The sequence below is a fragment of the Tamandua tetradactyla genome, chromosome 15, assembly GCF_023851605.1.
Source record: "Tamandua tetradactyla isolate mTamTet1 chromosome 15, mTamTet1.pri, whole genome shotgun sequence".
Taxonomy (NCBI): Eukaryota; Metazoa; Chordata; class Mammalia; order Pilosa; family Myrmecophagidae; genus Tamandua; species Tamandua tetradactyla.
Genome location: NC_135341.1, coordinates 39,956,727 through 39,967,624, shown reverse-complemented (window position 1 = coordinate 39,967,624; position 10,898 = coordinate 39,956,727). Strand labels below are relative to the sequence as shown.

At 46.0% G+C, this 10,898-nt stretch overlaps 1 protein-coding gene and 1 pseudogene across 1 annotated transcript; both read left to right on the top strand.

The window, feature by feature from the left end:
• Positions 1-1,164: 1,164 nt before the first annotated feature.
• Positions 1,165-6,010, top strand: LOC143656803 (serine protease 42-like; annotated as a pseudogene).
• Positions 6,011-10,327: 4,317 nt separating this feature from the next.
• LOC143656802 (diphthamide biosynthesis protein 3-like) lies at positions 10,328-10,698 on the top strand. Its single transcript, XM_077128628.1, has 2 exons — positions 10,328-10,349; positions 10,442-10,698. The coding sequence occupies exons 1-2, from the start codon at positions 10,328-10,330 to the stop codon at positions 10,693-10,695; spliced, it is 276 nt and encodes a 91-aa protein (XP_076984743.1). The 3' UTR covers positions 10,696-10,698.
• The last annotated feature ends 200 nt before the right edge of the window (positions 10,699-10,898 follow it).

The following is a 10,898-nucleotide window of genomic DNA, read 5'->3' as shown; positions in this document are numbered from 1 at the left end:
ACTGTAGGGTTGATGTAATCGGAAATTAAATGTAGTATCTGATCTTTTGCATTGCTGAATTACAGCATAAATTGAATTAGCTGCCTCATTGGAGCCCTGTATAAAAGTGACAGCTTTTGGAGAGTGAGACTCTGAAATGTGACCCTCTTGGGTAGATTGCAGTGTGGCTGCATGCATGCATCCTGGCATGCAGCCACACTGAACCTACTTTGTTAACAAATGCACTGCTTCCTCCCATTTGATAAGGCTGGTCCTCTTTATCTTAGAGACACTGTAATGATTTAATCTGAAGAAGTGATATCACAAGGGCATGCCAGTTCTCTACCTGCAGTCCCAATCAGTCTTCACTGCCTCTAACTTATAACCAGAGTTAGATCCTAGCATACTATTGCACGGCAGGGTGAAAGTATATCCCAGGAGAAGGCTTCCTTACAAAAAGAATTGCAAGACTTTGTTAATTTACTTTAGCAAGGAGCTTGGTGAATAAATACAAGATAGGATTCTAAGAACTGTTGATTGGGGAGGACTAGACCCAAAATATATCTGAATACACTTACCAGAAATGCTGGATTCAGTTCACTGTTTCAGGAGGTGAGAGTAATCCCAGTTGTTTACCTGGTTGTTTTAAACCTGAACACAATGATGGCCCACACTAAATGAAGTTGATATGTCACAAATTCATTGGTTTAATGTAGAGAGAGGAATGAAAAGAATTAGAGAATATTGGAATTGATTCATGATGTAGTGACCTGCTCACCCACTCCTCTGACCTCCCAGAGGCCCTTAGACTTTGAAAATGAATTGCTGAGGGGACCACAGCATCCTTGAAATACACAACAGTATTTGACCTCTTTCCACCAGGGACTAAAGTGGGAAGTACTGCAATTTAAAGAACAATTATTTTTTTCTGACTTCGACAGGGATGATGAAGCCTAGAGAGAGAGAGAGAGAGAGAGAGAGGCCAAGTGGAAGCATATAAGTAACAAAGACAAAACAGTATGTGCTACCTGAACAGACACCAGAGACAGAGTTAATAACAATAGTATGACTTGAAGTAGGTATCTAGGTGGTGGCTAATATTCTAAGGAGTCCCCGCGACTGAAGTAGGAGAGCAACGTACCCTTTGTCTAAACCTCCTTAACCGCCGGAATCTAGGTGTGCTGAATGAGGCCGGGCCTGGAAGAAGCATTTCGGAGAATAACAAAGCTCCCCAGACAGCCCCTCCTCGCTAGCTGCAGGCCAGGTAACTCAGCCGAAGGAGCAGGAGCGGCAGGCGGCCCCGCCTGTAAGTGCCGACTAATCGGAAGGTGCCCGTCAGGGCCAGTTTCCTTACAAGTGGCCTAACCTCGCGCCCAGGGCCGGGTTCTGGCTGTCATGTGAAACTGAGAGCGCGCGACCGTTCTCCCTCGGGCAAGGGGCCTTGCAGCGCCGGGATCCGCCAGTCGCCGGGGCCCAGCGCCCGGCAGCCCCGCCCCGCCCCCGCGGGACCCCGTTTCCCGCCAGAACCCGCGGCAGGGGCAGGCGCCCGCGCCGCCGCGAGGGGGCGCCACCAGAAGGGCCGAGGCCACCGGCGGTGCCCATGGCGTTCCCGGGCGGCTCCCTGGGGCTCCTGCTCTGGCTGCTGCTCCTTCAGCCCCGGCTCCGCGAGGCCCGCGCGGGCGGGTCGGAGGCGGCGGGCGGGTGGGCGCAGCTCTCGGCCCCTCCTCTCTCCTCAGGCGGCCGCCGCGGCGAGGAGCCCGAAGCGAACAGGCAGAAGGTGCCTCTTGGAGGGGCTCCGCGATCCTCGGGAGCCCCCGAATCCAGGGGACCAGGGAATCCCCCTATTTGGTGCAGCTGGCCTCAGGTGGCTCTCTGTGGGAAGCCCCGAGGACAGCTGTTGGCCCCAAGTGACTGTTTGCATGCCGAGTCCGGAGGACAGGGTTGAGGTGGTTGGAGTGGGACCCTGTGCCACCTGGGAGACTGGGGGAACCGGCCTGCCCTCGGGGAGCTGAGTGGATGCAGGCCTGTGAGGTCGGAGAGGGACACGATTCTGCCTTGAGAAGTCTTTGGGTACGTGGCATGGCCCGGAGGGTGTAGCACTGCCCCAGAGTCTAAGAAGACATGGCCTCCTCTTTGGCTGTCTTAGGGGCACGTAGTGCTGTCCTGGGAAGGCTTACCCTTAGGAAGGACAGGGCCTCTTTCTTTAAGCATTATTTTCCTACACTAACCGCACCACAGGCTGTGACCAACCAGATTTGAAAACCAGGGGAGGACAGGATGTGGAGGAAGGGAAGTGGCCCTGGCAGGTGAGCCTGAGGGTCAGAAGCATCCATGTCTGTGGCGGCTCCCTCATCACAGCAGAGTGGGTGCTGACCGCGGCCCACTGCATTTACAGGGGAGGGGTGGCAAGTGATTGAGATGTGAGAGTTCTGGAGCCAGTCTCGTTCTCCTCAAACACCGGCCTAGGTCTTTTGCTCTGACAAATTGGCAAAAACAAAACAGAACAAAACCACTCAGGATAAAAGCGGGAGAGATTCTGCATTGGCACTTGTTACTTGGAATATTTAAGGGGTGGGGAGCAATCAAACCCATTTTGAAAGTGAGGTTCTTGGTAGAAAGACTGGGTAGTGGAGAGAATGATGGGGGAGGCTAGGCCAGGTTAGAAAGTATCTGAAACGTGTGAAAGATGCACAAGAGGTGCTTCCCAGGTTCTCTATGAAGAGCATGTCCGTTCTCCACAGCCATTTTCATTCCAGTATCAAGATGGGAGACCAGAATATCTACAGAATAAAAAACCCAAGGGCAGGCAACAGTGGCTCAGTGGCAGAGTTCCCGCCTGACATGCCATAGACCCGTGTTCAATTCCCGGAGCCTGCCCATGCAAAAAAAACAAAACAAAATACACAAGTATAGTGGTACCTATTCAAAAGATAGGTATCCACCCTCTGTTCTCAAATGCTGAAGTCTTAAAGAATGACCTAGCACTTCTCTGCCTCCTCTACCCTGTGAATTTCACCTCAAGGATCTGGCCTGTCTGCATGCCTGAGGAAACTTTCAAGGTGGAAGCTAGGACCACTTGCTGGGTGTCTGTACGGGTCCTACATTAACCAGGTAATGAGATTGTGAGGCAAGAAGCCAACTGGGGGCAGAGGGGAGGCAACCCTGTGCCCTGGAGTAGGCATGAAGCTTCAAGGGAGAGAGGCAGGTGAGAAGGAGGGAGCAGTTTAGCAGCAATCAGCGTATGCCTCCCTGGTTCCCTTGGGAGATTGCAGAAATTGAGTTGAAGTTTTTTGTTGCAAAACAAATATTTGTCAGCAGCCAATTTAGAAAAGCACCTGCCCTGATCACTGGAGCTGCTCAGACAGGAGGGGAAGAATACATGGGCGAGATCTCCTTCTGCAGATTTGTGAGGGACTGTACCTGGCTGGCTTAATTTGAGGGTAATTTTAGATTCCTTGGTGACAGAGCCAAATGCTATGAGGTCATCTTCATGATAGATTTCAGCTCAGGGGGGTGAAGAGCTGTCTGCCAATCAAAGGTACCCCTCCTGGAAATACTTGCCTTGGTGAGTAGGGAGCTTCGTGTCCCTGGACGTGTAGACAGACCCATTTTAGTGAGGCTGTTGGGCATCCTATCCCTGGGGAGAGGCTGGATTTAGAACTTTTAGGATGCACCCTGTCCTATGGTCTGTGATCCTGCTGTGAAAAATAAAGCTGCTTTACAGCGCAGGAAATCCTGTCATTATTATTACCAACACTCAGACCAATAGATGTATGGTTATCATTTCTCAGGCTGGTAAATCCTTTTCTCCCTCTTGTGATCTGTTCTTGCTTCTCCTGTCTTGGTTTTGCTTCTTAGTTTCTCCTTTCCCCATGTCAACTTTGAGCCTCATTTCTTCCTATATCAAATGGGGACAGTACCCACAGTCCTTTCTTTTTCCCCAGGGGATTCTGGGTGCTTGGGTTTCCTCTCTACTTGTGCAGATCCATGCATTGCCTATTTTCTTTGCCTGCAGTTAGTATTTGGTCACATATTCTCCCACAACTCAAACTAAATATCATCCGCCATGAAAGAGATAATCAATTAATGCAGGAGGCCATGTCAACTTCTAAAAATGTAGTACTGGAAAGCATGGTCTGTGGTTATAAAGCTCAAGGAAAAGATGCTTGGCAGGTCAGTTCATGGGCCCCTTGCTGCCTCTGCATTTCAGTTTTTCCATCAAATTTTTCTTATTCCCAGGTAGAATGGCTTGAGTTATTTGCCAACCCTTTCATTCACCCTTTAGCTGAGTTAAGGATATTGTGGGGAGAAGTGCCCCATGGCTCTTCTGAGCTGGCCTGGCCTGTTCCTTTAAAAGGGAGCAGTCTTTGCTGCTTGAGGGTGCTGCCAAGGCATGGGGAATTTGGGGGTAGGTAACCCTAATAATATAAGTTCCATTAATTGAGTTTCTACTATGTGGAACTCACGGTGCTGGTGTGAGCGTTTACCATATTATCTCAGTTAACCCACATCACAACCCAGTAACATAGACATCTTACCTATTATACAGAGTGGAAGATAAGGTCCAAAGAATTAGTTCAAGGTCCCCCTGTGAGTGCCTGTATGCCACTGGGGCCCATGCTCCACCCTCTGCACCAAGATATCTTCCTGAGAGGGAGCATTTGAGCAAGGCCCCAGAGGATGAGTGTTTCTAGTTTTGGAAACAACAGCATTGCAGGGAGAGAGAATAATGCATCCGGTGGCTTAGAGGTCTGTGGGAGCCTGTCACATTTGGGAAATGTTGTGCACGTCTGGAGCAATGAAGTAGCAAATGCGGCCAGAGTAGTGGGTTAGAGTTGGGGGATGTATGGCCTGGAATGCTGTGCCAAGTTTCTAGACTTCCATCCAGGCAGGACATCAAGGGGTGGGGGTGGGGCACAGTCAGATTTGCCTTTTAGATGAATGACTCTCTGGGCTGTGTGGTGAACAGACTGTAGGCTAGGCAAAAGATACTGAGTCCCAAGCAGGGCCTGGGGTAGTGAAGTGGGTGAAGTTAGTGGGGGTCAGGTTGAATCATCAGTTCTTTGACTGACAGCCTGTGGAGATGGGGACAAGGATCCCGAGTTTCTGACTGAGATAGTTGGTGGAGGGGCACATAGGAGTTTTGCTTGAGCTGGGAAGTGTGTGGGATACCTGAGGGCAGAACCTAAGGTGGAGGGAGCTGGTTTTCGGAGTTGGGAACTCTAGAGAAGCTTCGGGGCAGATGTAGGGGATTGTGGGACCTCCATGCACAGGTGATAGTATTCAGAGTATTTAACATCCATTGTGGTCTGGGAAAATGATTAGACAGAATAGATGCAAGCCTTAGGGTTGTTTCTGCCACATCTTACCCCTTTAATTCCAGTGGGTAGGTTTTTTTTTGGGGGGGGAGGGGAGTCATAAGAAGGGACACTGAGAAAATAGGTAGCGCTCAAGGTTTCTTAACATAGCCATTACTGGATAGATATGAGAGATTTCAAAATTTTACCAGACGGTACAGTAGTACTGTCCTGGCCTAGTGTACCTGTGACGTGCATGCTAAATCCTGTAGTGAGGCCAACAAGCTTTTTGTCCCAAATCTATGTCCCTGAGCCCTTTCTCAGAGGATATTAAAGTTTTCCCATTAACTTTTCAATTCCCAGATCTCAAATTCACAGAATAATAGGCCTGGCACAGTCTTTGGGAAACCTGGGAAAGTCCCCTCCGTGCCTTTCTTCCAGCATCTTGAAGTACAGTCAGCCTGTTCTGATGGGAACCCTTTTCCATTCCTCTGATTTGTTTCTTTCTGTTTCTCCAGGGAGATTCTGGAAGCCCCATAGTCTGCGAACTTAACAAGACATGGATCCAGGTGGGGATTGTGAGCTGGGGCTAGGGCTCTGGTTATGAAGGAATACCTGGGGTTTATGCAGAAGTTGGCTTCTATAAGAACTGGCTGGTCAGAGTGCTGAACCAGGCTATCTCTTTGTATCCAAATGTGTTCTACAGCCTACTTCTCTTTTTGGTGCTGCCTTGAGCATCCTGGTGACCATGTGGCCACCCTGCCCACTCCCTTCCTGGTTCTGATTTGTGCACTAAGCCTCTCCTCCAACCTCCCATTCTTTCTCACTGCCCCTTCCTCAAATTCTGGTTAGAATCACTGACCCTACAGATTTCCTCAAATTCTGTTTGGGATCACTGACCCTATAGAGATCCACACAACAGAGTGTGGCAATGAGGCTGGAGCCTGGGAAGTGTGCTGGCCTAGTGCATCTGGAACCTGCATCAGCCACACGAAATCCTTGGCTGTGCTGTCCGAGCCTTTACCATTGTTCTGCCTGCTGGGAAGGAGAGAAGTGAAAGATCCCAGCTAGAGGGCCAGCTGACCTGCCTGGTGCAGCTTGATGATGATTCATTGACAGTTTAGAGAATGTCTACCAAAAAAGGAATCATCAATAGTGAAACAAGCCTCAAACCCTGGTTCTGATTTCAGGGCTTTTACCTGAGATTTTGTTGAAACAGCCTGCTTGGGGAGACATTGAAGGAGGCATCACCATGTCCCTGCTGAAGCACAAGGTCTAGGATTTCCATATTGGACTCAGCTGTCTGGGGTTGGGAGACGTTCCCCTGTACCCTGGTCCATCCGTGAATGGACAGTCTCTGCCGCACAGGCCCTCCTGGGGCAACCCAGTCTTGAGAACCCCTTCCTCAGTGCCCAAGTAGCCACATCCGGAGACACCCAGTTGTGTTGAGGTATTATGGAGTGTTGAAATTTAAGATGTCAACTCAATAAATACTTGAGAGTTGCCAGTATGTTCCACATCTCTGCTCATCTGGGTGTGGGGATACTAAGGACGACAACTTATCTCACACTTGTTTTAGGAAGATATTAATGATTCTTTTGAAATCCTAGAGTGAAAGGGGAGGTCCCTGCCCACCCTGATGTGTATTTCATGGGTCCTGCTGCCTGCACTTTGCATATGGCCCTTAGCATCTGTGCAGGGAGCTTTGTAGCTCAATTTACTAGCTGTTGCAACTGGAAGGGAGAGAGCAAGAGAGCTTGGAAGCAAGGGAGGGGACAGGACATTGCATCCTAAACTGTGGCCCTGATTTCCTGTCTGTTGCTGCCCCTCTGCCTCCAGATATGTAGAGCCTTGATCACCAGATCCCTTTGGGCAGGCTCTATACAGGAACATAGAAGTTAGTTCAGGGAGAGACAGGGTGGGGTGCTTACTGTGTCTGAACGGGCTCATTTCCCTTATTACCTTATAGCCCCAGAGAAACTCTTTATCAGGATGAAAAACACTTGGCTGCTTCTGATTTCCTTCCCTGTTCATGAGACTTTGGTGTTACCTAATTTTGGGAGGAGGTGAGTGTGTTTTGCACATGGGGAGAAGGTACATCTGAATATTTAGGTGAATAAAGAAGTAGATTAGGGTATAGCCTGATGAGCATCCCTCCTGGCACCTTTCCACCTTTCATTCTGGGCATCTTATGCTCAGAATAAAGACTACATTTCCAAGCCTCCCTTATATCTAGGTGTAATATACCAACATGAATATTGGGTGTGAATTCTGGGAAAGATCCTTAAAGAAAGGGTAAGTCCTTCATCCCTTTTGACTATGCTGGCTGGAGCTTCAGCAGCCATCTTGGGATATGAGGAATATGCTAAGAGTATGAAACAACAATTTAGAAAGAATTTTGCTCCCTGGAAATTGAAGTGCTGCTATTACAGCTCTTCATGCGAGAGATAAACTTCTCTTTTTATCAAGCCACCATTATCTTGGGTCTCAGTTACTCATAGAACAACCCCATCCTAGCTAATGCAATTGGTATCATCTGGAGCTCTATTTCTTGTTTGTTATGAATGTAGGTTTTTAAAGTCCTTTCTTATTTAGATTAAATTATTTTTTATTAGAAAAGTTGTGGGTTTACAGAAAAATCATGCATAAAATACAAGGTTCACATATACCACCCTATTATTAACACCTGCACTAGTGGTGCATTTGTTACAATTGATAAAAGCACATTTTTAATAACTGTACTATTAATTATAGTGCATGGTTTACCATAGGGTTCACTGTGTTTAGTCCCATGGAACAAATTTTTTTTTACATCCCTGTGTCTCATTGCTACCTTCTCTATTCATTTTTTTAAATGAAAGCTTTAGTTGATGCATGATTGTAGTATCACTTTTTTATTGTGGTAAATGTACATAACAAAAATCCTTTTAATAAATTTTTTTAATGAGAGAAGTTGTGGGTTTACAGAAAAAGCATGCAGAAAATACAGAGTTCCCATATACCCCCCATTATTAATATCTCGCTTTAGTATGGTACATCTGTTACAATTGATGAGAGTATGTTATTATAATTGTACTATTAGGTATATTGCATGGTTTACTTTAGGATTCTTGGTTTGTGTTGTGAAGTCCTATGGTTTAATTAAAAATTTTTTTTCTAGTAACATAATTCCCACTTAAAATTTCCCCTTTTAGCCATATTCAAATATATAATCCAGTGCTGTTAATTATGTTCACATTGTTATACTATCATTACTAGCATCCATTATCAAAACATTTCCATCGACTGAAATAGAAACTCTGTACAATTTAAGAATTAACTTCCCATTCCCTATCCCCAACCCAGCCCCTGGTAACCTATATTCTAGTTTCTGACTCTATAGCTTATTGTAATTATTTCATAACAGTGAGATAACACACTATTTGTCCTTTAGCTCTTTGAACATATTTAAGACGTTAAATTGATTTAACTTCTTTGAGTAATAGTTCCAGTATATGAGCTTCCTCAGGAATAGTTTCTAGCAAATTATTTTTTTTCCTGTGAATGAGTCATACTTTCCTGTTTCTTTGTGTGTTTTGTAATTTTTTTTTTTTGAGGACTAGAATTGAGTCTTATGAGTCTTATGATATTGTAAGTTGAGAATCCAATTTTCCCTCTTCTCTGGGATTTCTGGTTTTGCTTTTTGTCTTCTTGGGGGCTGGAGCTTAGTTTGTGAGTTTCTTCACTATTTTTGCTCCCAAATGAGGAAAAGAGAGTGGCAAAAAAGAAAGAAAAAGAGGAGGTACTGTTTTTTTAAGATTCCCGTGTTGCCTCTGCAGGTAGGGGATTGAAACAATCGCCACTTCCATTCTCCCTGCTTCCCCACTCCACACTCCCCCATGCCCCCACCCCTGCCTAAGAGCAAAAGCAGTTAACAAAAGTGGTGATCAGTAATCACACCTGAAACCCTTGGATTTTCAAAGACAGGTCCGTATTGCCTATCCTGGCACCAGCACACAGGTGCCTGCCAAATGTTTGGGGGATGGTAGGCACTATCAAGAACGTCAAATTCACTGATATTTCCTGCAATTTACCAGCCCTTTCATCCAGCTCTTCCCTGGATGCTGTAGGTGTTCTCTAGACTCTAGAGTTCCAAAATAATTCATTCGGACAGTTCCTGTCAATTAAATAGTTGTTTCGGTGGAGAGACCAATTCCTGGACCTTCCTACTTTGTCATTTTCCCACAATTCTCTCCCATGTTATCTCAGTGCATTTCTATAGTATTATTTTCTTTACTGAAATATAATTTATTTTCTATAAATGCACAGATTATATTAGTTCAATTCTATGGGTTTTTACAAATGTATATCCCACGTGAATAGCATCCAATTGTGACAGAGAACATTTCCATCTAATTACCCTACCTCAGAGGAACCAATCTCTGATTGCTGTCATATTAGATTTGCAGGCTATGGAACTTCATATAAAGGGAACCACACAGTAAGTACTCTTTTGTGTCTGACTTCTTTTGGTCTACATCTGTTTTTGAGATTTATCCATATTGTTATGTTCATCATTAGTTCATTCATTTTCATTGCTGAATAGCATTCCATTATGACTGTTCCATAGTTGGCTTGTATTCCCGTTGATGGTATCACACAATAGGTTGGCTTGAACAATGGGAATATATTGGCTTATGACATTCAGCTGCTGGCTGCTGGGAATCCTTGGCGTTCCTTGGCTTGTTATTTTTGCTTCCTGTCACATAGTGATGTCTTCTTTCCCGTCTGGGTTCCTGCTGACTTCTGGTCTACAGGTCCCTTCACCTACCATGGCTTTCTCTGACTTATATCTGAATTTCTTCTGCTTATAAAGAACTCCAGTAATCTGGATAAAAGCCTTCCCTCATTCAGTAGGGATATACATTAACTAAAATAACATCTTCAAGAGATCCTATTTACAGTGGGCTCACACGCACAGGAATGCAGGCTCAAGTTAAGAACATGTCTAAATTGGAGCACGTAATCCAGGCATTCACAGTGGGCATTTTGTTTGTTTCCAGCTTGCGGCAATGAAGAATAAAGCTGCTGGTGGTGACAGCATCTGGCCCAGCCGGCACCACTGACGTTAGACCCACGGAGGTGGCGTTGGACGGCGGGGTTGACAGTCCTTTTGCTGATCCCAGTGACAGTGGCGGTGTTTCACGGCGAGCTGGAGATCAAGGACTTCCAGTATGATGAAGACTTGGAGACGTATTTCTACCCCTGCCCATGTGGGGATAACTTCGCCACCACCAAGGAAGATTTGGAGAATGGGGAAGACGTGGCAACATGCCCTAGCTGCTCTCTCATTAGAAGAGTGATCTATAACAAAGGTCAGTCTGTGTGTGGAAAAACAATCCCAGCGCCTTCCACCAACAAAGAATTAGTTAAATGCTGAAGAAGGCTGTAAGAATCCAAATCTTGAACTGTTGAGAATGAACTAAGATGGAAAAATCAAATGCAGAGTTACAGACCTCTTCACAAGGACAACTTTTTGTGGTTTGTTGTTCTGTTAGAGTGTGGATTCTTTCAGCTTCTACGTTCTACGTTCACCTTCAATTAAAGAAGCAACCCACAGTATGACATACCTGGATTTCATGC

Coding starts and splice junctions, on each gene's coding strand:
- LOC143656802 (XM_077128628.1), top strand. CDS start 10,328: ATGAAGAATAAAGCTGCTGGTG. Junction 10,350..10,441: donor GAAGAATAAAGCTGCTGGTG/GTGACAGCATCT, acceptor TGCTGATCCCAG/TGACAGTGGCGGTGTTTCAC.